This window comes from Protopterus annectens, chromosome 9.part0 (assembly GCF_019279795.1).
Source record: "Protopterus annectens isolate FY-2018-M chromosome 9.part0, PAN1.0, whole genome shotgun sequence".
NCBI classification, from domain to species: Eukaryota; Metazoa; Chordata; order Ceratodontiformes; family Protopteridae; genus Protopterus; species Protopterus annectens.
The window spans coordinates 290,824,857-290,850,540 of NC_056743.1; the positions used below are offsets into that span (position 1 = coordinate 290,824,857).

The 25,684-nt window shown below is 41.2% G+C and overlaps 1 protein-coding gene across 2 annotated transcripts in view; it reads left to right on the plus strand.

Moving 5' to 3' along the window:
- The window catches only part of OTOG (otogelin), a 2,079,396-nt gene that overhangs the window by 1,807,330 nt on the left and 246,382 nt on the right, over positions 1 to 25,684 (plus strand). For both annotated transcript variants that reach the window (XM_044082876.1, XM_044082877.1), the window contains exon 44: positions 11,937 to 12,143. In XM_044082876.1, coding sequence (XP_043938811.1) covers positions 11,937 to 12,143 — 207 coding nt within the window. The remainder of the gene's footprint in view (positions 1 to 11,936; positions 12,144 to 25,684) is intronic.

Sequence of the window (25,684 nt, forward strand, 5' to 3'; positions counted from 1 at the left end):
TCATCTGCATTTTCATTACCAGCATTTCTGAATTTACTTTAGATAGCCTCGGTTAGCAGACCTAGACAGTGTGAGAGATATGCTTATCAACATTATGTTTATCATGGAGCCTTTGGCCTGGGAGACAAATTTGCTCCTTAAAATAAGAGTTACTTGTGTGAGCATTTTAAGCACATAACATTTTTATTAGATATAGCTAACTTTTCATCTTTCTATATCAAATTACATGACATAGATAGGTATTTGTTGGAGGCCTGCAGACTGTGTGATCCCTTGGACCAACTAGAATTTAAGTCTGAATAAGGGAAATAATTACTAAATTCCAGCACTGCAGTACCTTTGAGTATCTGTCTACTCTGGGAGATAGTATATACGTGTAGTAGAAGTATGGGGCACAGCCCCCTACATCATGGGGTGCAGTGGGGGAAGCCCCCCTGCAAAACACTTTAAAGTGTAACTGCAAGATTCAGAAACCATTTTTTTCTTGTTTTTTTTCTATCCTTCAAACTGTAACGACTCGTTATATTAGGTGTCACACTTCTTGTAGGGACCAGAAACAGACTTAAAGTTATCAGCCTACATTTATCAGTGAAAGGTAAGGTTGGCAGTAAAAGCCACTGCATGTTCTACTTTTATCAACAGACTATGAGCAGCTCCTTTAAACACATTCAAAGGTCCAACAACCAAAAACAACCTAAAGCAACTGCTTGCATACAAGAACACGGAGAGCAGAACCAAGTGCAAACCAGTAAAAGCCACTGCAAGTTCTACTTTTAGCAATAGACTGGGAGCAGTTCCCTTAAACACATTCAATGGTCCAGCACCCAAACCTGAAGCAACTGCCTACGTACAAGAACACGGAGATCGGAACCCCATGCAAGCTAGTAAAAGCCACTGCAAGTTCTACTTTCATCAACAGACTGTGAGCAGTGTAGGACTATTATAATCATCTCTCTGTGATACTCCTACTGATGCTTCTACTGTGCACACTACTAGACCACCCCTTTTCCTCCCATTTACTGTAATAAATATATACATTTTTCCAACACTTTGCATTTATTTTATATTCTTATATTTTATTTATCTTATATATCACATTTCTTTTATATTCTTATATTCTATTCTCCCGTTTATTGTAACAAATATATACAGTTTGAGTTTCCCAAAGCTTTACATTTATTTTATATTCTACTTCCCTGATGCTCTACTAAATCTGCTTTTGAATTCACACAGATAAACAGACACCTTTAGGTACTGACCTGTGCTAGCTGGTTGATTGTTTTTCTCTTCTCACAGCTTTCTCCAAGTCCTGGTCCATTGCCTCTCCACCTTTTCTTGTTCTCCTAACATAATTCTAGTGTAAGTTTCCTACCCCTGTCAAACCTGTTTTCTCACAGCTTTCTCCAAGCCCTGGCTCTTAGCCCTCCCCTTTCTCTCAGTCTCCTAACATAATCTTATTGTAAGCTTCCCAGCCCTGTCAGTCCTGTCCATTCCCTCCCACTTCCTCTTCAGAGTTTACTTATTCCTCCCCTGAGCTGCAGCACCATCTTTAAATACTAAAAACCTCTGCCTGACTACACTCTGTTTCCGTCTGTCCCAAGGGCATGCCTCAGTAGTGTGCACTTACTGCATGCCCCTTTCTAAAACCCCTAGCATAACTACATTATTTTCCTACTTCTCAGTGAACTGCAGCTCCCCATTGGTGCATAAATAATAAAAACAAACAGGACGGTAACATTCAAACCAAAACAATAGGCTGCCCTATTTCTGTAGTTGCTAGCCTTCTCACTGATTGTTTTCTGTTTGGTGACTGCTGCTCCTCCTGGAAGGTGTAACCCGCTCTTTTCATCCTTCAGGCTCACTCCGCTCCACTACCCTGCCCCCAAATTCCATCTTCCTCCACTACCTGTACTTTTATACATCCCCTAACTCCTCCCCACCCATCACCCCAAACATCCACCCCTCCTACAATGCTCTACATAACATCTCTCCCTATAACCTCATTTGCCCTACCAATCTCTCTCTTCTCTTACCTATCTCACACTTTTTCCCAACCCTTGTCATAACTCTCACATACACTCCACTACATCTTACCATCAACCTCACTTCCCATCCTACTCATCCATCTCACATGAACTCTTTACCTCTAACCCAATCTGTTTCTTCAAACCAGAACTGCTCCCAACCCAACCCCCTCTGTACTCCCCTCTTAAATGTGGTACCAAAAAAAAAACACTACTCTCACACAACCCAAGCTACCCTTGCCCAAAACACTGTCTCACTCTTCAACTTCACCACATCTCTCTCTCACTAGCCGGCAACATCCATCCCAACCCCAGACCCATGTCTAACATCAGTCTCACCAAACCCTCCACTCAACCCACAAACTCAAAGTCCATTTGCCTTGCAACACTTAATGCACAAAGCCTAAAAAAAAAAAAAAATCCCTAACCTCCTTGCCTGGCTCTCCTATAACCACCCTGACATGACTTCTGCTTCTGAAACCTGGCTGAAAACCTATATAAAAGATTGCAAAATCCTATTACCAGGTTTCCAATTCATTCGCAATGACACAGCCCACAAAAAGGAGGTGGAGTAGCAATAATCTACCCCACCTCTCATACCATAACTCCCTACTCCAATAGAATACCAACCTTTGCCAACATGGAAATTATAATAGGTTTACTAAAAATAAACAACCATAAGTTCATATATATCACTGCCCTCTATATCCCCCATGGTGATAATATCAAAACTCTTGAAAACATCCTGTCCTGGTTCTCCTCCAATATAAAAAAATGAAACTTATATACTCGGTGATACCAACATCAACTGGAATACTATTAACTCTGAAGCCCCATCCCACACAATCAACCTGTACAACGTTTCCCAACTAATACAATCTCCAACTAGACCAAATAAAGATGGTACCTCTGGTAGCATCATTGACTGAATCATAACAACTCACCCAAACCTTATCACCAAAGCCAGAACATTAACTGATCCTCTCAGTGAACACCTATCTGCCTTTGCTGACCGTCTCCCATCTCCACTGCATAAACAACACCACTACATCCAAACCTGCAACCTCTCCTCTTTCAACCCTCTAACTTTCTCTGAATGCTTAAAGCATACTGACTGGTCCACTCTAAAAAGCCTTACTTTAGATGATGCTGTTTCCTACTTTAACCACTCATTCCTAACCCTTCTCAGTCAGCAAGCCCCCCCCCCCCCTTGAACCAAATGCATCAAAACCAATCCCTGCTCATGGTTATCAAAAGATACTAAACTAGCATTGCACCAAAGGGACAAAACATGGAAACAATATCGAATCCTAACACCCTCTTAGAATATAAGCAACTATGAAACTCTGCAAAGAAAAACTAATAAAGACCACGTAGCCCACTTCTCCAAACTCCAGTCCTTGTACTCAACAAATCCTACAAAATTCTGGGACTCCATTTCATCCATGCTTAATCCTGGCAACAAAAAAAAACCCTGCCCAGACCTCAACCTCTCCAACCTTGAAACAGCCAGCCACTTCAACTCATTCTTCATAGACTGCATAGCTAAACTATCAGCCTCCTTCCCACCCCCTCCTCCACCCCCCCAACAACCACCCCACTCATCAACCTTCCTCCACATCCTTCTTCCTCAAGCTCATCCCCACAAGCACTATAAAAAGACTTCTCTTCAAACTCAAACCCTGTCACAATGCACCCAACAACCTTCCACTCACCTTACTCAAACAATTTGCAGACAGCATTGCCTATCCCATCTCTATTCTTATAAATAGATTGATACAAGAATCATATGTCCCTTCTAGCTGGCCCCCTGCTTACATCATCCCCCTCCACAAAGGTGGCAAAAATACTGATACCACCAACTTCAGACCTATTGCCATAATTTCCTCTCTTTCTAAAATACTAGAGTAAACAATACAAGCACAACTCATGGCACACCTAACACTAGACAATCTCCTCTCCCCTACCCAACATGGCTTCTGCCCTGGCCACAGCACCATGACTGCCCTTCTTTCCTTTCTTGAAACCATAAACCTCAAACGTGACTCAGGCAAATTCATATCCACACTATTCCTAGATCTGTCAAAGGCCTTTGACACCATCTCACACACCCTACTTATATCCCAACCCTTCACCCTACACCTCTCTCTCACCACTATCGCCTGATTTTCCAGCTACTTGTCCAACCACCAACAAGCTGTCCAATAGAAAACTTCATCCTCCCCCTTCCTTCCCACACCCACAGGTAACCCACAAGGTTCTGTTCATGGCCCTCTTCTCTTCAACCTATTTATTAATAACTTTCACCAATCCATCCCAGATTCATCAATCATCCAATATGCACATGACTCAACAGTCATCTGCTCAGCCTTCTACCCCTCCAAGCTCCTAGCAAAAACTCAACTAGCCTTCTCCAAAACAGAAACCTGGATGCAGTCTAACCATCTGGCACTAAATGCAAATAAAAACAAACTAATATTTTTCCCCTACCAAAAACTCCATTGACAAATCCACATTCACCATACAGAGGCAAAACAACACCCTCCTTGAACATTTTCCCAATATCAACCTTTTTGGCATCATTATTGATGAAGAACTAAAACATAACACCCACATCCACTCCACAATCAAAAAAATCTACTAAACGTTAGGTCTCCTCTACAGGCACAACAACTTCCTAAGCCCTTCTACCCATCAGACTCGTACATCCATCTTCCTACTACCCTCCCTTATGTATGGTGTCCCTCTTTTCACCAATCTCCATCTTGGCCTTTGGTTCAAACTTGAATCCTGCTACCACAAGATCTCCAAATCTGCAACCAATTCAAAGAACTCATCCCACCACTGCCACTCCCTCCTCACCCTCAACTGGCTTGAACTACACAACTACCTCAGCTACCTACAATTCAATATTGCCCACAAGCTCATCTTTAAACCTGCCAACTGCCCAGCTCTCGCTACTTCCTTAAAACCTTACATTCCCAACCTCTCACTCAGATCCAAAAAACAAAATCTCTTTCAGGTCCAGAAATCTGCACAACCTCCTGGCCATCTGCTGCCATCCTACTCCTTAGCTAAACAGTGGAACTCTCTCCCCACACACCTATGCAACCTACCTAACCATACAAATTTCAAATCTCAGCTACTCTCTCGTCTTTCTTCCAAATGGGAATGCCCTTGCCACTCTCCAACGTAACCCCCCCATTCCACCTTGCACTGACTCATCCAACTACCTCTACTATTACTTCATCCCACCCAAAACACTGACTCATCCAACTACCTCTACTATTACTTCATCCCACCCAAAACAATCCCTTCCCTACTAAAAACTAATTTTCTCACTAATATCTATTGTACTATACTCTCCAATCAAAAATATACTATTACCCTCTCCATGGATAATATTTTCCTAACCTACTAATGGCTAGTAGCTATATATTTTGAAATGTTAAACCTACAATTGAGTTTATAACAAAAATATTCACTTTATGTAAATGTTGAAATTTCTGTATTGAATTATGTATTTTCATTTTTGTAACATTGTGACAAGCTAGTTACAAATATCATAGAGCTTATCTGTAAATGTTTAATTAGCTGTATGAACTATGTCCTTTTGTAAAATGTGAAATGTAACTTGCAATTATTGTGGAGCTTTTCTCCTCGGGCCTCCACTGAAAATGGGCTCTTCTTGGCCAGGTGGATTTCCCTGGTCAACAAACTTAAATAAATAAATAAATATGATAAATCTGACCACATGGAAAAATCACTTTATCTTTGAAAGGGAATAATGTTTGAATAATTGCATGTATCTTACCAGGAGGCAGACATTAATTTCCTGTGAATGATTTCAAAGGTATTTGGAGGAGCAACTGAACCATTGGAAGGTAATATGATATAAAGCAAGAAAGACAAAGGTCTTTTCATAGGTTCATAGGTTCATAGGTAGGTACTAGGCTATTGGCCCAAGGGCCTAAGTAAGCCTAGCCAACAAGGTTCCCTGGCTTACGCCACCCAAGAAAGTTAATTTCCTGTGCCCCTGTCAAACAGAGCCACAGAAGTGATCCCCGGGGTGTATTTCCTATTTCCCATCCACTCGTCAAGATTTTTCTTGAAGAGTGCTAATGAGGAACTTTGCTTGACATAGATGGGTAGCTTGTTCCAGAGTATAGGAAGTCTCTGGGACAGGAATCTATCCCTCCAGCATGTCTCGTTTATTGTGGTGCCAAGGTTTAGGTTCCTAGAGTGTGTAGCTTGGAGGGACTGGGATTTCTTTAGGTGTAGCATGTCCAACAGCTCTGGGTTTAACATAGCTTTATATGTTAGGCAGAGATCTCCTCAGAGTAGGCGATATGCTACAGATTAAAGCTGGATTTTTTTGAGATGGTCAGTGTAGGGCATCTGTTTGAGGCCAGTAATCCTCTTTGTGAGGTACTTCTGTGGCCTTTCCAGCTGCTGCAGATGTCTTGTGAGGTACATTCCAAAAGGGGTGTTGTACTCTATAATGGGTCTAATGAGTGCCGAGTAGAGGGGAACAATGACCTATTTTTTCCTGAATGAGAACCCATTTGTGATGTGGTGTGCCACATAGAAGGATTTCCTGACTACTGTGGCGATGTGATTATCAAAGGAGAGACTACTGTCCACTTGGGTCCCAAGGTCTCTTATCACACATTCAACATTAAGTAGACTGCTGTTTATGTGATAGTTCATTGGGACAGATTTTTTATCAAAGGGGATGACAATGCACTTTTTGGCATTGAGCTTGAGGCCATGCCTCTGCCACCAGGCATCTGTCTCAGTGAGGCCCTTCTGTAGAATGTCCACATCATTTGGGGGCTCAACTATGGCTCCTAGTTTGCAGTCATCTGTGAACTTCATTAGCTAGAGGCTTACTGCGTTAGCCTGTACTTCAGAGAAGTAGATATGAAAGAGGAGAGATGCCAGGACGGAGCCCTGTGGTACTCCACTTGCCACTGGTTTGAAGTCAGATTTGGAGTCTGCAACTTTTACAGTGTGGGTTCTGTTAGTGAGCCAGTTGGCAACCCATCTTGTGACATAGGGATTTATACCTAGTTTAGTGAGTTTATCTATAATTCCAGAATGGGGGATGGTGTTGAAAGCCTTGGCGAGGTCAAGATAGGCTGTGTGAACCACCTTACCCTCATCTACAGCTTTGGTGACTGCCTCAAAGATGTCGATCAGGTTCAGAAGGCATGATCTGCCTTTCACAAACCTGAACTGGGTGGGGTCCAGAGTTTGGAGGTTACCGATGTCTTTGTTTATGAGTTCCATAATGATACGTTCCACGGCCTTGCAGACCAGGCTGATCAGGCTAATAGGGCGATATTTCCCAGGATCAGTTGTGGCTTCCCCTTTGTGGAGTGGGATAACTGTTGCTGTGTGCCATTCAATGGGCACAAAGCCTGATGTGAGACTATGATTGAACATGGTGCTTAGGTGGAGAGCCAGTTCATTCTGAAATTCATGTAAAATGCAGCCTGGGATGTTGTCCGATCCTATGAATGCTGTGTTTTTGGTTTTAGAGAGTGCAGCTTTTACCTGCATAGATATGATTACAGGGACTCTGCATTCTTCCTGTATAGATATGGGCCCTTTGAGGGTGAGAGGGGGGTAAAGTTAACACTGAACCTATCTGCCAGGATGGTGGCAATATCAGTTGGTTCTGTGATTTTCATGCCATTGTGCCGTACCTCAGAGCAGATCTGAGCGTTGCCATTGAGATTCTTGACATAGCTATAGAATGCTTTGTGGTTGCCCTTAGAATCAGTGGTGATTTTGTTTTCATAGCTAGCTTTGAAGGATCTTATAAGGGATCTCAGCTTCTTACTGAGGCTGACCAGGGAGCTCCTCCACTCATGGTATTTTACTCTCTTTTGCAACAGTTTCTTCCTTCTGTTGTATAGTTTGTTTATGGCAGGGGACCACCAGATTGGCTTCCTTTTTTTGGAGGATAGTGTCTTGGTTCTGTTTGGGATAGCACAATCCATGCACTCGTGAAAGTGCTTATAGAGTGCATTTGTGTAGGATTCAGCTATCATAACTGTATTGTCCATCTGCATGGGTGTCATGAAGTTTGCCACTTCTGTCTTAAGAAGCATGAAGTTGGCTTTGGAGAAATTTTTTACCATGGTTTCCTTAGTACTACTGGTAAATCTACAGAACCAGTTGAATATCAAATGAAGCATATGTCAAAGTCAGGCAGTAATTTATAAGAAATGTGTGATGCAAATCAGAATGTTTCAGAAACAGGATTTAGTATCTTACAGGCATTGTTTTGCATTTTAGACAAACTTTTTTCATTTGGTTCCTTGATATAAAGCATATTTCTCTGACTATGATCCATACAACTCTGACAGGTTAGTGTCTTGGAGACTGGGGAAGCTGGTAGAGTATGGTTAGAAGGAGTGGTATTTTGTTAGATAACACATTCCAGTATGGCGGGTTGGGATTTCTGTCTGTGATGTGGTCCTCCCCAGTGATATGGTATATCATAACCGCAGGGAAGATTTCTGTTAAAGTTTAGAATTTGAGTACCAGGCTCAATTTATCTGATGTCACATGAGATGGTATATGAGATGTCAGCAACTCTACCAAATTAGAGTATTACAAAATAAAAGCGACCTGCCTACTCAGCAGCACATAAGATGCTGTAAGAAGCTCTGTTCTGAGTTCTAAGAGGTACCAAACCCGTGGGTTAATACCATGGGCATTAATGAAAATAAGCAGATGGTCACTGAAAGAAATGCATTGGCAGGGGCAAAAATGGGGAAAAAAGAATAAATTTGTTGTGTGTTATTAGTGGGAATCATTACATTCCTAGGATATAATTATTGTCTGAAATGACAGAGCTGGAGAAAACCATGCCATATTCTGTTAAGTGAGGGAGTGTTAATATAACTAAAATCCAGAAAATCCAAACTGGAAACTAAATTTTGTGTTATTAAGGAATATATGATATAGTAATTACTTTGACACTGACTGAGATATGGATAAGTTGAAGTGAGGATGCAGTTCCTAGAAGTCAGCAGAAAAAAGTAACGATTTGCTACTCATGGCAGAATTAGTCATGATGGGTTTTTTGTAATCATAACTGCAAAATGGTTAGTCTCTCCAGTATCTATTCCTGATATAGTTAGTGGCATAATCTTCTTGAGATTGTGATATAAAATTGACATCAGCATGCTATAATAGGAAGAATTATGCAAATCTGAAAGCAAAATTCAGCTTGCAATTCAGTAGTTAGACAAGAAATCTCAACACAAGGCTACTATTCTATCATTAATGATAACAATAGCTTGGTGGTACCTACCCAGACATCAAAATGTGGAAATGAGTAAGAATTACTGCATTTAAAATATACAGTAAGCAGAAGGGACCTTGTATTTATTAAGCAAAGAAAAGTCTGGTTACAATCCTACCAAAGTACATGCCTGAAAAAGAGTATGCATTAAAAATTTAATATTCATAACTTAAAAGTCCATGCTCAAAGAAAGTGGTGGAGGAACGTCTTAGATAAAAATAGAATTACACCATGAAACATGCTTCTCAGTTGTCTCAGATTTTGCAGAAAGTCCTTGATTTTTGCCTCATATTTTCTCCTGTCCCATCATAAAATATTTCATTTTCTGGTAAATCACTGTGGATTAGTCATTTAGTATTGCCAGACAACTGGGGCTTTCATACGTCTCATTGTCCAGATAATATATACTGATGTAAAATATATTGATGTAAAATATGTTGTTCTACTGATTTTCTTAAGCAAAAAAAATAAAAGCTGTGCAGGAAAATCTGTTAGATGCAGTATGGTAAAACTAGAGATACAACTTAAAATTATTTTTGTTTGGTAACTGGGTTAGTAGTCAAGTGCAGGAATCCTTTTAATTCTTTTTAATCTTGACCCAGTTGTACATGACAGAAGCAATTTTATTTATGTAAATGAAAAAAGGATAGCAATGCAGGTATTCCTGAATTAAAAGAACACTCATAAGAGGGTTACAGATACACAGCATGCAAAATTAGTGGGCATTTTCTGTATAAAGAAGTCAGCTGCATCAGAAAAAAATACAAACAGGTCTTTTGAAGTAATTATGAATCTGTATGCATACTATGTTATAATGATAATTGTCCTGTGCTTCTTTATATTGTCCCATGTCTCCACATGCTATATTACATAAAATATCTTTTTAAATTCCATCTTACTCTGTAGCTTTAGAACACCTGTATTAACCCTTGCTCTTAGCATTAATCCAAACAACATGTTGGATTTTTCTTATAGGCATGTTCTGAGGTTTTAGATTTATTGTAATTTATTTGAAGATATGATAACCCCAGCTGCCATAGTAGATGACATCTGTGACACTTCCATAAAGTATGCCATTATCTCTGGTTGTGGAAACCAGATTTGACAAATGTTTTACTTCAATCTAAAGAGTACAGCTGGAAAATGCTATCACCCACTTGTCAGAAAAGCAACTTTGTCCAGAATTTTGATTACTAGCTAAAGAAATCTAAACTGCAGAGGAAAAATCATTACAGATATTTATTACTGAGTTTTATGAAAATGAAATTAAATTCTGATATGTCTCTGGATGCATCTTGCAACTATATAATAAAGTTGTTTGTTCACTCCCTCTTTATACCTCTGTCATAGCTCAAAAAAATCGTCAAAATGCAAATATTTTCTAATCTCACATTGTGTTTTCTTTAGCTTATGTAATAGTGTTCTGGTGTGATGAGGTACATAATTGATGGAATAAGTAAAAGGTTAGATGTTAAGTACTTGCAAGCAGGTAGCCTTCAAAACCCATAAAATATATTCTTACCATTTTATGTAAAACCAAAAAGCAAACATCTTTGGTTGAATTTGTTTTTTCCTCTTGGGTTTTGATTTCTATTACTCTGTGTCTTCTTTGTTATGTTCCAGAGTTGCATTATTGTTGATGATAAGTTTGATCACCAAGTCAACAATACCGTTCATACTTTTATCATTGACAGTGCCATTTGCCATTCTCTATTTCTCATCAGATCATCTGACCATCACGTCTGGCTGTTTCTTCTTCATTGTTCACTTCTGCCTTCTTGTCAGGTGCAAGGAGACTACCAGGAAAATCATCCCGCCATGATTAGTTGCATATCATCAACAAAGTTTCATCAAATTTTCACCAGTCACTATAAATTCCACTTTGGGTAAATCCTAAGAGATAACAATACCTATGTGGGCTCTACCAAGACTGCAAAATGCAGCAGATATATCACAAAATTAACTTTGAATACTTTTTTTTGTTATGGAACTGTGCCATAGAAAATATTACATTAATCTGAGTGTCACAGCCTTGAGTTTAGTCAGAGGAATGTAGCTCAAGTATAGAAATTTCACTATTTTTTCCTGCAGCATGCACTATATCTGTCATATTCATTATTTTACCTGGTCTTATGAATGAGTTATCAGCAGCTTTTTTCTGATATCTTGATCAAAGGTATATAACTATTCTTTGCAAAAAAAAAATAAGCTTGACCATTGTAGTACAACATTTCTTTCATTGCTATTCATACTGAGTAGACACAAAAGGAATACATGGACAACCTGGATCAGAATACTGAAACCAGTATTAGAATGATTGTTCACTGACATTAATGAATATAGCCTCATCAATTTGTAAATATTCAACTTTGTCATGTTACCTCCTTGCGTCATATATAGCCTTCAGAACGTGTGGCATTTGCAGCACATTGACTGAATAAAAGAAGGAAGATTAACTCATTTGTTTTAACTTGAATAAAAAACATATTCTAATAATACTAGCAAACTAATATTTTATACTAATAAACTGGAGGTAGAATTAATGTTTGCCATGATAATAATGCATTTCTACTAATTTTCATCTTTGACAGCTTGTACTGACAGTTCTGGAATACCGCGGGCATCTGGAGAGACATGGAAAGCTTCAGTAGATGGGTGCTGTCTCTTCACATGTGACAATGATACCATTATCCCAGTAGAATACAACTGCTCAGACATTGAGGAACCACAGTGTAGACCAGATGAGATGATTGTGTTTTTGGCTGAAGACAAAAATTGCTGTCCTCAGAAACTGTGTGGTAGGTATTTCATTACAAATTCTTTATGGCTTTCACACACACAAAAAATGCTAACTTGTGTTTGAGTTTGCAGTTTTTTTATTCTCAGACAATGAAATATCAGATGTCTTTATAAAAGTTAAAGTCATACATGATGTAGCATCCAGGAATACAAAAAAATTAAGAAACTTTCTAATAAAGGTTAATTCACTTTCAGTCTCCATGCTGACTGTAATAGAAGCATCACAGTACCATTGAGGGAACTTGTGAGTAAATAATGCCATATGAATGGTCTGAAAAATACCAAGAAGTTAAAGAAAGTCTTGTGAAATAAAACAAATACAGTTATTTTATGTTTTTGTACACATTGTAGAATAGTAACAGAGCTAAATTTTAGTTCATTTAGCCTGAGGGCCGGCATGGGGCAGATACAAGATGTCCAGCAAAAGATGATATTTATTTCAGCAGGCCATTATCAGATGGTGATAAAAGACACTCACAAATAGGAATCTGCTATAAGCATTTATGTAAATACATTGTGATACACTTGCTCACTGGCACTTGATTGAATAGGCAAGTGATCAAACTCCCAACAAGTCAGTCTCCCATAACTACTTAGCTCTGATAACCTTACCAGAACCCTAAGATAACCCAAAAACTCTCTTCCCTCTCCTAAATGTAAAATTCCTACCCCCTAAACCTACATTCTCTCCAACCCCCCTCCCTAAAGCTAAAAATACCTTCCTACTCCCTAACCCTAAAACTCCTTTCTTACTAATAAATCTAAAACTCCAACCCCTAAAACATAAAACGTCCTTCACACCCCCAACACTAAAATCTCCCTCCTACTCCTTATTCCTAACCCCCTCCTGCTCCTTCCCACAGCTGCTTGCCTGAACTCATATTTTTGTCCAGATGTGAGCAGATGCTCTTCATGTTTCACTGTTGCAGTCATCACTTGTGAGTTATCCCTGCTGTGGTAGCCCTCGGCTGGCCCGAATACCAGAGTCAATGTTTTTCTGCGTCAGCTGCTGTCACCTGTGGACTGACGTCGGGTCGTCAATACTATAAAGCAAGGCAGCTGATGCTATTATATCAGTCTTTCTTGCATTGGAGCCTGTAGCAGAAGCAGTTCACAAGTGTGCCAATCAGTCACTACCAGAGTTCAGAACATAGCTGAAAACATCTAAAGCTAAGTACCCCATTGGGGATCTCTTTTTCTTGCACTAACCAATGTCCGAAAAAGATAACAATTGTCTTGCCTATGGAAAGCAGATCCCACACCGAGACTTCCATTCATACTTCGTCATTTGTTTAGGCCCAGACCACGACATCGCCCGTTGCCGGTTCTGTGCCCTCTTTAATGTGAGAAACATTCGTGGTAGAGCTCTTTTTCTAGACATGTATTTTTGTCTTCCATCTTCCCAAATGGCGTCAGTCAGCCAACAATCTGTAGAGCCTCTTAAAAAGTGTAGAGATAAAGATAGAGACAGACCTCACAAGGCTAAGCCTTCTGATGACTCTTCCACTAAGCAGGTCATCAGTTCTCCGGAATTCAGTGATGTGGTTTCTCAGCCCCTGATGCCTGATGCGATTGCTACGCAGGCCTCTGCCTAGACCCTTTCGGAGTCTGGTAAGTTGCAGAAATCTTCTTCATCTTCAGAGCCTTTGGCTGTCTCTGCCTTGGTTGGGTCCGGAGCCATGACTCAGGCACCGGTTTCTGAGGAGGTCTTTTGCACTACCGATTCCCATCAGAAACCATTTTCACACCCAACTACCGTTTCCCTCAGACCAATGAATACTCTTAGACCTAGAAGCCAGGCCACCCCTAGAAAATCTACCTGTAGTCACCATCTTACTCCCACCCTTCCACCCCAGGCGCAGATGTTTCCCTTATCAGAGGCAGTCAAGCCACAACTTCTAAAAGGAAAAGACACCCTTCTCCTGAACTATTGACAAAGCAGGATTCTGAGGAATCAGATTATTCAGATTTTGAAGAGGAACAACAATCTCTTACTGCTTATGAGGATTCAGATGCAGAGGAATCCATCCCTTGTGCCTCCCCACCAGAAGACCTCTCCTTCCACACTCTCAGGGAACATTTCCAATGGGAATCCCAGGATTTCCCTCAGTCTAAGAAAAGGTTAAGAGAATTTCTAGACCTTCCCCAGCACAGACCCATTGCCATCCCCCCTACTTTAGAAGTGGTGGATGATGTTTTCCATGAATCCAGTTTAGCCCCGGACTGTCTAACTCCTGCTCCCAGTAAGCCAGACAGATATAACAGAGTATTAGACACTCACAAATACTTGTACAGAAATCCTGCTGCAGACACGGAGGTCATTACACAGGGTCCCAAGGGAGCCAGGGCTAGTTCTGCAAAGAATCCTACTCCTTCTGATAAGGATGCTAGAGCTCTGGACAGATGGGGTAAAAAAAGTTTACACCTCTGCAACCTTAGCTAACAGAGCTCTCGACTGTCAGTTCCATATGTTAAAATATTAACAGCACACTTTGGAACTATTAAAGCAAACAATTTCTACTTTTCCTGACTGAGCCAATTCTAAGGAGTTAGCAGATTTATTGCACTCTACTTGTTAAGTGGCAAGGCACTCTTTACACTGTGAATATGATGCACTAGAAGCCTCTAGCAGGGCAGCAGTGTCTGGATCTGTCATTAGGAGACATGCATGGTTGAATGAACAACCTCTACCTGATCATGTCATGACTAAATTAATTGATGCACCTTTGGATAAAGACCACTTGTTTGGAGAAAAAGCAGAAGAGGTGCTTAAAAAGATGGAAGGCAAAGCAAAATTTATGCAAAGAGTAAAAGATTTCTTTTAGGTTCAACCTACTAGATTCAGCATGAATTTTTCCTCTAAGCACTAGTCCTTTCCTGCACCTAGCAGACAGGGGCAAGCTAAGCCCTGCAGGGACAGGCCACCAAGGTCTCCTACAGCAGGGAGAACAGAGAACCAAACAGTGGACCACAGCTGCCTCTAAGGCAGAGTTCTAAGCCATCCCTCTATGGCAAAAACTCTCAATGATTCCCACCCTCCCCCACCCTCTTTTTACCCAAAAGGTCAGAGGAAGGCTGTCCCTCTGCAAAGAAAATTGGCTGTCTGTAACCAAGGACCAATGGGTCTTAAAGATCATTTTTCAGGGATACAAATTCACTTTCAATGAACTCCCAATTACCAGAGGGTACCCAGGCTTACCTCCCAATCAGTGGGCAGAGGCATTAAAGCAAGTGTCCAAACTCTCATAGCCCAGGGGGCAGTAGAACCTGTCCCCGCAGATCAAGCAGGCAAAGGCTTTTATTCCAGGCTTTTCCTTGTTCCTAGGAAGGAGGGAAATTGGCACCCCATCCTGGATCTGTCCATTCTGAACACATCCCTGGTTGTCCCCAAAAATTTAAAATGCTAACCCTGCAGCAACTGCTGCCTATGCTGACAAAAAATGCCTGGTTAGTGACCCTGGACCTAAAAGATGCATACCTCCATATCTCCATAAGGGAGTCCTGCAGGAAATTCCTGCGTTTCAGAGCAGACTCACAGCACTTTCAGTTCTCTGCTCTTCCCTTTGGCTTATCTACTCCTCCCAGAGTTTTCAGCAAATGTTTGACCCCGGAAATAGCATTTTGCAAACAGAAAAATATACAGATTTACCCTTATCTGGATGACTGCCTCATTCAGGCAGAGAGCAATGAAAAGCTGCTCCAGGACCTACACTTTGTCAAAACCCTCCTAACTTCCTTGGGGTTCACCATCAACAGGAAGAAATCAAAGCAAGCTCCCCCCACGAGGACACAGCATCCCAAATTGCCTTCCTATCCCCAGAAAAGCAGAGCTTCCTGCCTCTCTACTTTACCCAGCTGACATGCAAAAGTCACCTCACAGCGAGGAAGTTCCTGCAAGCCTTGGGGTACATGGCTTCTTGCATTCTTCTAATTCCTCTGGCTAGGCTTCACATGAGGAAACTTCAGTGGTATCTAATGAACCTTTGGTGTCACCACTCACAGCATCTAGGGACCTCTCCCCCTCTGATCCCCTGTATAAGGACTGAGTTTCTTTGGTGGGCAGGGGCCTGTGCCAAAAAACAGGGTCTCCCTTTCATTCACCACCCCACCAGGCAGACCATCACCACTTATGCTGCAGACATCGCTTGGGGTGCCCACCTAGCAGGCAGGTCCAGCTAGGGTCTTTGGGATGCCCAACAAATTCCCTTGCATATCAAATAGAAGGAAATGATTGCAGTGCAAAAGGCTCTGACATCCTTCCAACCTCATCTCAGGCCAGGAGTTCTCCTTATCAATGCAGACAATGCCACAGTAATGTGGTACATCAACAAACAGGGGAGGGACACAATCTTACCCTCTGTGCAGGCTAGCCATGAATCTCTGGCTGACTGCCTCCTCCATGGGATTACACCTAATAGCCCAATACTTACCAGGGATCAACAACACCCTGTCAGACCACTTAAGCAGACACTTGATGGACCCCCATGAATGGCAGCTCCATAAAAAGATCTTTGTGCAAGTCACTCAAGTGTGGGGAAATCCAGAGGTGGACCTCTTTGCTTTGCACCTCAACCATCAGCTAAAGAAATTCTGCACAAGGGAGTATCACCAACTGGCATGGAAGGTGGATGCCTTGACCTTCCCATGGAACTGCCTCTTCATGTATGCATTTCCCTCCTCTGTGTATTATTCCCAAGGTACTCATCAAGATAAGGGAGGAGGGGCCCAAGGCCATCCTCATTGCTCCAGATTGTCTCAGACAACATTGGTACCCCTTGCTGCTCAGTCTGACATTGCATCCTCCCAGGCAGCTTGCCCAGATCCCAAAGGGGGAAATGCTGCACCCAGATTTGCAGACTCTCAAGCTATCAGGATGGCTGATACTCCCAAGTTAAGAGAAGGGCTTCTACTAAGCAAGCAGGTCCTAGACATTATCACAGAGGCCAGAAAGCCCAGCACCAGAAAATCTTACACAGTGAAATGGAAAAGATTCTGTTCCTGGTGCCAGTCCAGAGGGGGCCAGTTCCTCACAACTTTCTGTCTCTCTTATCCTGGACTATGTAGCAGAATTACTCAATAGTGGCCTCTACTTCTCTTCTGTTAAAATCCACATCTCAGCCATTTCAGCTCAGTTTAATACAGACCAGCCCCTGTTCTCTCACCCTTTGATTAAACAATTCCTCAGAGGGGATTCTAATATCAGACCTTGCAAAAAGCCTCCCATGGCAGCCTGGGATGTTAATTATGTTTTGAAAAACTAACCTTACCACCCTTCAAACCTGCTGCTTCAGCAGAACTGAAATTCCTCTCCTGGAAGACTGCTTTTTTGCTAGCTATCACCTCAGCCAGAAGAGTTTCAGAACTTCAGGCAGTGAGGGCCATTGAGCCCATCATCTTCCATGCAGACAGGGTCTCCCTGAGGACTAATCTCTCCTTTATGCCCAAGGTGGTATCTAATGTGACTCTCAACCAGGCCATTCATCTGCCTACCTTCTTCCCTAACCCTCAAAACAAGGGGGAACGAATTCTGCACTCTCTAGATGTGCACAGACAGCTGAGATACTACCTGGACTGTACTAAACCCTTCAGAAAAAATGGACCAACTTCTTGTCAGATTTGCCCTAGGGGCAGAGGGGAAGCCCATTTCCAAGCAGACTATCTCCAAATATATATCACACTGTATCCATTTCTGCTACAGATTTCATGCAGAACCTCCCCCTAAGTCTGTTCATACCCATTCCACTAGGGCAGCCTTCACTTCCACTTCCACAGTATTCCTCAGAGGAGTTCCCAGCAGGGACATCTTGGAAGCTGCCACCTGGACCTTGGTCCCTACCTTTACAAAGCATTGCCACTTTCATCTTTTCTCTAAGGCTAGGGCAGGGTTTGCCTATGCAGTGCTTCTGGGCCTCCTAACCCATACCTAGGTCTCTAACTAATCCTACCACCCTTCTCTTCAGCTTTGGGAATCCTCCCACAGGTGATGACTGCAACAGTGAAACACAAAGAACATAGTACAGTTGTGTACACTTACCATAAATGTAGATGTTCGAGTGTATTCACTGTTGCAGTCTTGGTTTCCCTCCCTCCTTCCCCCTTATATCCTCTTTCATTAGGGAGACATAAGCTTCTTGAGGTGGTTGTTAATCACCAGGACCGGTTTACCATATTTCCAGGGGCTCCTGACTGGTTAGGGTAAGAAAAACTGATGTAATGGCATCAGCTGCCTTGCTTTTTGGCACTGACAACCTGACGTCAGTCTACAGGTGGCAGCAGCTGATGCAGAAACACATTGACTCTGGTATTTGGGCTGACCGACAGCTACCACAGCAGGGATAACCCACAGGTGATGACTGCAACAGTGAATACACTTGAACATCTACATTTATGGTAAGTGTACACAACTTTACTTTCTCCCTCCTCATGGTTGCTCACCCAAAATTATATTCATCTTTAAAAACAAGTGGCTGTCTACTCGATCTACAAGTCGCTTGAGTCCCCTGGGTTTGAGGCAGTGTTTCTTGAGTGCTTGGGACTCAAGCATTTGTAGTGAACCCCAAAAGACAGAGAAATTAGGATTAGCAGCATATTGGACCTATGAGGACTATGGAATGTACTTATTTGGGACGGAGTTTTTACTAATCACTGACTCAGTCCATTAAGGATAACACCCAGAAGTGTAGCTAGTGTGGGACAAAAGGGGCAATTGCCCTAAGTGCTGGGAGGCCTTCAGTTGAAGAAATACATAGCGTTGAGTTATATTAACTGTAATAAGTCGATGGCTACATTATTACAGTGAACTGTTCTTAATTTCTTTACTGTTCAGTGGAAGAGCTTGCTGGGGGAAGGCGTGTGGATGCATAGATGCAACTGTAATCATCTGAGCAATGTAGTGATTGGGTTATTACAGGGATGTGCGTTTATTCATTTTTGCTCTTTGATGGAATTGCTAGCTGGTGTGGGGGGCATGGCTATAACTGTAATAATCCCATCATTAATGACTGGGTTACTACAAGGAAGTGCTTTTTTTTTTCCTCTTCACTTGAAGAGCTACCTAGGCTGATGCTCTGGCTTGTGTTATCAGTAAAGGATGCTGATTGAACCAGCTATGCCTCTGACAATACTGAAAACATAGCTGACCTTAGGGATAGGCCAACTAGGTGGCTACCTAGGGTGCCGCTCTGGTAGGGGTGCTTTTTCAGTGTTTATTTGGTGTAGGTAGACCAGGATGGGGGCACTGGGTGGTGTGGTGGGGGGTGCACCATGGAGCCTTTTTGCCTAGGGTGCCAGTTGACCTAAGGCTGCTCCTGACTGAACAACTCTGAATCAAAAACTCTCTTTTGGATATATAGATGGTTACTGTGAGGTTGCAGTCCTAACAGTGTAAATCAGAGAAAAGAATGAACGAGGAAGAAAAACAACTACTGATGACATATCAATGCATTCTTTGTGTGGAGAAGGGACATAGGGAAATAACCAAGCAGTGAGGTCTGTGTAGATACGACATGTGAGTATGCAGTTCCAACAAAGATGATGGAGACAGAGACTGAAACAAGGAAGAGTACAATATTTCAGCATGTGAAAGGATTTTGAATTAATAATATGTGACATAAAAAATAAGAGTAGCATGATTTGAGAAATGCATGGATTACAGATCTAGGTAATTGCAGGTACTCTTTGGAAAGGAAATTCCCAAACAATTGTAGAAAATGTTTATAGATAATTAAGGAGAGGATGTTGTTTCTAAGCATGAATGAGGTACCACGGAAAAGCTGAACAATAGATTATGTATCCAGACTGGCATGCAAGAGTGTAGCTATTACATGTCTTGAGTTACAGTGCCACATCATCTCATGCATTAATCCCAGTTTGGGCAACGTCTTTCCAATGTTTGGAAAACAAAGAATAATAAATTCTTATGGCAATGCTTGTAATAGACACACAAATAGCGGCACCAGAAAGCAACTCCACAAACCAAAAAAAAACCTGTAACCACTATCACTGGCTAGATTACAGAACTGTGGACAATAAAGACTCCCAAAAATGTAGATTCAACATCTTCTCAAGAAATACTTTATTAGAATTGAGTAGTTTTGTCCTGCTTAACACTGAAAAATAAAATATACAAACACATGTACCAGATTAGGAAACAGAACACTAAGAATGCTTTATATAGGCATTTGGCCAGCAGTTTGGAATGCCACACATACAAATTTGCAATATTGGAGAAATTAATAGTTAAGCCAAGGGGTGGTGATCTAAAAACATTATTAGAGTAAAGAGAAGTGAAATGGCAGCTGATGTTAAATGCCTCTAACCCCCAGGAATTAACGACAATATTCCCCCTGAAACTCATTTTAGAGCTTAGAACCTAGTGATTAAAGTGGTTTGAATATATGGACATGGGGATCTTATAGAAGTTTGTATATAACAGTTTTTAATTCATGACTGTAGATAGTATATTTATATATTTTTAATCCTTTTACAAATGTTTATTTTAAAATAAATGTGTTTTTAGCAGTAATGCACTTTATATACTCGTATTGGTTTGAAGTATATAGTACTGTTCTAATTTATTTGATGACTATTTTTTTGTAGCTAGCCCTTTAAATACATTATCATTCAGTCAGTTGTGGTCTAAACTGTGACAACTGCTTGCAACAGTGTTGCAAGCAGTTTGCCATAGTTTACAAGTAAAAAAAAGAAAATCTCTCCTTTTTTTTCTTGTTTTTAATAAAACCTGTGTGCTGTACATTTGTAGCAAGCAATTTGCTACAGTTTAAAAGAAAACCTTTTTCTTTTTCAATAAAATGTGTGAAAGGAGGGTTGGGGGACAGGGCACAGAAAGTTGGTGTGTCAGTAGGTGGGACAGCTGTTCTGTTTTTTTTTTTTTTTTTGTATTCAATGGAAGAGCAAGGGGGGGTGAATGTGTAAGTTTACATTTTTTTTCCACTTGAAGAGCTGAGGGGTAGGATGCTGGTTTGTGGAAACTGGCACAGGGTGCTAGTTGTTGAGCCAGCTGTGCTTCTGCTAATAAAGCCCAGTTAAAGTGGTACTATAACTTCCTTGAACCTAGATGCCATACTATTCCCTATGAGTTGGGTTATATAGAATTATTTTCTTACTGTGTTAGCTATGTGTTGGTCAAAGGCCAGATTGCTGTCTACAAATGTTCCCAGATCCCTTATTACTGGGTCAGCTCTTAGGAATATTACCAATGTAGTAATTTACTTGGGTTGACTGTTTATCAAAGGGCATTATAATGCATATTTTTGCTAATGCATCTTTTTGCACTGAGTTTTAAGCCATGGCTTTGGCACCAGTCATTTGTTTGTATCTTGCAAGATGTTAGTGCTTTAGGGGGGGGGATCTAAAATAGCTCCCAATTTACAGTCACCTGTGAATCTGGTGAGTCAAAGGCCAGAGACCTTGAGCATTAGCCTTGACGTCTGAAATGCAGATGCCAAACAGGACCAAGCCCAGCAGAGAGCCCATTGGTACTATGCTGGTGACTGGTCTCTTGGTGGAGGTGGTCTCACCGAACCTGACTTTTGTCTATGAGCCAGCTTGCAATCCAATTAGTTATGTAAGGATTTATGCCTAGCTCAGAGAGCTTGTTAACAATACCTTAGTGGAGTATTGTACTGGATGCCTTGGCTAGGTTAAGATAATACCTTAGTGGAGTATTGTACTGGATGCCTTGGCTAGGTTAAGATAATACCTTAGTGGAGTATTGTACTGGATGCCTTGGCTAGGTTAAGATAATACCTTAGTGGAGTATTGTACTGGATGCCTTGGCTAGGTTAAGATAATACCTTAGTGGAGTATTGTACTGGATGCCTTGGCTAGGTTAAGATAATACCTTAGTGGAGTATTGTACTGGATGCCTTGGCTAGGTTAAGATAATACCTTAGTGGAGTATTGTACTGGATGCCTTGGCTAGGTTAAGATAATACCTTAGTGGAGTATTGTACTGGATGCCTTGGCTAGGTTAAGATAATACCTTAGTGGAGTATTGTACTGGATGCCTTGGCTAGGTTAAGATAATACCTTAGTGGAGTATTGTACTGGATGCCTTGGCTAGGTTAAGATAATACCTTAGTGGAGTATTGTACTGGATGCCTTGGCTAGGTTAAGATAATACCTTAGTGGAGTATTGTACTGGATGCCTTGGCTAGGTTAAGATAATACCTTAGTGGAGTATTGTACTGGGTGCCTTGGCTGGTTAAGATAATACCTTAGTGGAGTATTGTACTGGATGCCTTGGCTAGGTTAAGATAATACCTTAGTGGAGTATTGTACTGGATGCCTTGGCTAGGTTAAGATAATACCTTAGTGGAGTATTGTACTGGGTGCCTTGGCTAGGTTAAGATAATACCTTAGTGGAGTATTGTACTGGATGCCTTGGCTAGGGTAAGATAATACCTTAGTGGAGTATTGTACTGGATGCCTTGGCTAGGTTAAGATAATACCTTAGTGGAGTATTGTACTGGATGCCTTGGCTAGGTTAAGATAATACCTTAGTGGAGTATTGTACTGGATGCCTTGGCTAGGTTAAGATAATACCTTAGTGGAGTATTGTACTGGATGCCTTGGCTAGGTTAAGATAATACCTTAGTGGAGTATTGTACTGGATGCCTTGGCTAGGTTAAGATAATACCTTAGTGGAGTATTGTACTGGATGCCTTGGCTAGGTTAAGATAATACCTTAGTGGAGTATTGTACTGGATGCCTTGGCTAGGTAAGATAATACCTTAGTGGAGTATTGTACTGGATGCCTTGGCTAGGTTAAGATAATACCTTAGTGGAGTATTGTACTGGATGCCTTGGCTAGGTTAAGATAATACCTTAGTGGAGTATTGTACTGGATGCCTTGGCTGGGTTAAGATAATACCTTAGTGGAGTATTGTACTGGATGCCTTGGCTAGGTTAAGATAATACCTTAGTGGAGTATTGTACTGGATGCCTTGGCTAGGTTAAGATAATACCTTAGTGGAGTATTGTACTGGATGCCTTGGCTAGGTAAGATAATACCTTAGTGGAGTATTGTACTGGATGCCTTGGCTAGGTAAGATAATACCTTAGTGGAGTATTGTACTGGATGCCTTGGCTAGGTTAAGATAATACCTTAGTGGAGTATTGTACTGGATGCCTTGGCTAGGTTAAGATAATACCTTAGTGGAGTATTGTACTGGATGCCTTGGCTAGGTTAAGATAATACCTTAGTGGAGTATTGTACTGGATGCCTTGGCTAGGTTAAGATAATACCTTAGTGGAGTATTGTACTGGATGCCTTGGCTGGGTTAAGATAATACCTTAGTGGAGTATTGTACTGGATGCCTTGGCTAGGTTAAGATAATACCTTAGTGGAGTATTGTACTGGATGCCTTGGCTAGGTTAAGATAATACCTTAGTGGAGTATTGTACTGGATGCCTTGGCTGGGTTAAGATAATACCTTAGTGGAGTATTGTACTGGATGCCTTGGCTAGGTTAAGATAATACCTTAGTGGAGTATTGTACTGGATGCCTTGGCTAGGTTAAGATAATACCTTAGTGGAGTATTGTACTGGATGCCTTGGCTAGGTTAAGATAATACCTTAGTGGAGTATTGTACTGGATGCCTTGGCTAGGTTAAGATAATACCTTAGTGGAGTATTGTACTGGATGTCTTGGCTAGGTTAAGATAATACCTTAGTGGAGTATTGTACTGGATGCCTTGGCTAGGTTAAGATAATACCTTAGTGGAGTAGTGTACTGGATGCCTTGGCTAGGTTAAGATAATACCTTTGTGGAGTATTGTACTGGATGCCTTGGCTAGGTTAAGATAATACCTTAGTGGAGTATTGTACTGGATGCCTTGGCTAGGGTAAGATAATACCTTAGTGGAGTATTGTACTGGATGCCTTGGCTAGGTTAAGATAATACCTTAGTGGAGTATTGTACTGGATGCCTTGGCTAGGTTAAGATAATACCTTAGTGGAGTATTGTACTGGATGCCTTGGCTAGGTTAAGATAATACCTTAGTGGAGTATTGTACTGGATGCCTTGGCTAGGTTTAGATAATACCTTAGTGGAGTATTGTACTGGATGCCTTGGCTAGGTTTAGATAATACCTTAGTGGAGTATTGTACTGGATGCCTTGGCTAGGTTAAGATAATACCTTAGTGGAGTATTGTACTGGATGCCTTGGCTAGGTTAAGATAATACCTTAGTGGAGTATTGTACTGGATGCCTTGGCTAGGTTAAGATAATACCTTAGTGGAGTATTGTACTGGATGCCTTGGCTAGGTTAAGATAATACCTTAGTGGAGTATTGTACTGGATGCCTTGGCTAGGTTAAGATAATACCTTAGTGGAGTATTGTACTGGATGCCTTGGCTAGGTTAAGATAATACCTTAGTGGAGTATTGTACTGGATGCCTTGGCTAGGTTAAGATAATACCTTAGTGGAGTATTGTACTGGATGCCTTGGCTAGGGTAAGATAATACCTTAGTGGAGTATTGTACTGGATGCCTTGGCTAGGTTAAGATAATACCTTAGTGGAGTATTGTACTGGATGCCTTGGCTAGGTTAAGATAATACCTTAGTGGAGTATTGTACTGGATGCCTTGGCTAGGTTAAGATAATACCTTAGTGGAGTATTGTACTGGATGCCTTGGCTAGGTTAAGATAATACCTTAGTGGAGTATTGTACTGGATGCCTTGGCTAGGTTAAGATAATACCTTAGTGGAGTATTGTACTGGATGCCTTGGCTAGGTTAAGATAATACCTTAGTGGAGTATTGTACGGATGCCTTGGCTAGGTTAAGATAATACCTTAGTGGAGTATTGTACGGATGCCTTGGCTAGGTTAAGATAATACCTTAGTGGAGTATTGTACTGGATGCCTTGGCTAGGTTAAGATAATACCTTAGTGGAGTATTGTACCGGATGCCTTGGCTAGGTTAAGATAATACCTTAGTGGAGTATTGTACTGGATGCCTTGGCTAGGTTAAGATAATACCTTAGTGGAGTATTGTACTGGATGCCTTGGCTAGGGTAAGATAATACCTTAGTGGAGTATTGTACTGGATGCCTTGGCTAGGGTAAGATAATACCTTAGTGGAATATTGTACTGGATGCCTTGGCTAGGGTAAGATAATACCTTAGTGGAGTATTGTACTGGATGCCTTGGCTAGGGTAAGATAATACCTTAGTGGAGTACTGTACTGGATGCCTTGGCTAGGTTAAGATAATACCTTAGTGGAGTATTGTACTGGATGCCTTGGCTAGGTTAAGATAATACCTTAGTGGAGTATTGTACTGGATGCCTTGGCTAGGTTAAGATAATACCTTAGTGGAGTATTGTACTGGATGCCTTGGCTAGGTTAAGATAATACCTTAGTGGAGTATTGTACTGGATGCCTTGGCTAGGGTAAGATAATACCTTAGTGGAGTATTGTACTGGATGCCTTGGCTAGGTTAAGATAATACCTTAGTGGAGTATTGTACTGGATGCCTTGTCTAGGTTAAGATAATACCTTAGTGGAGTATTGTAC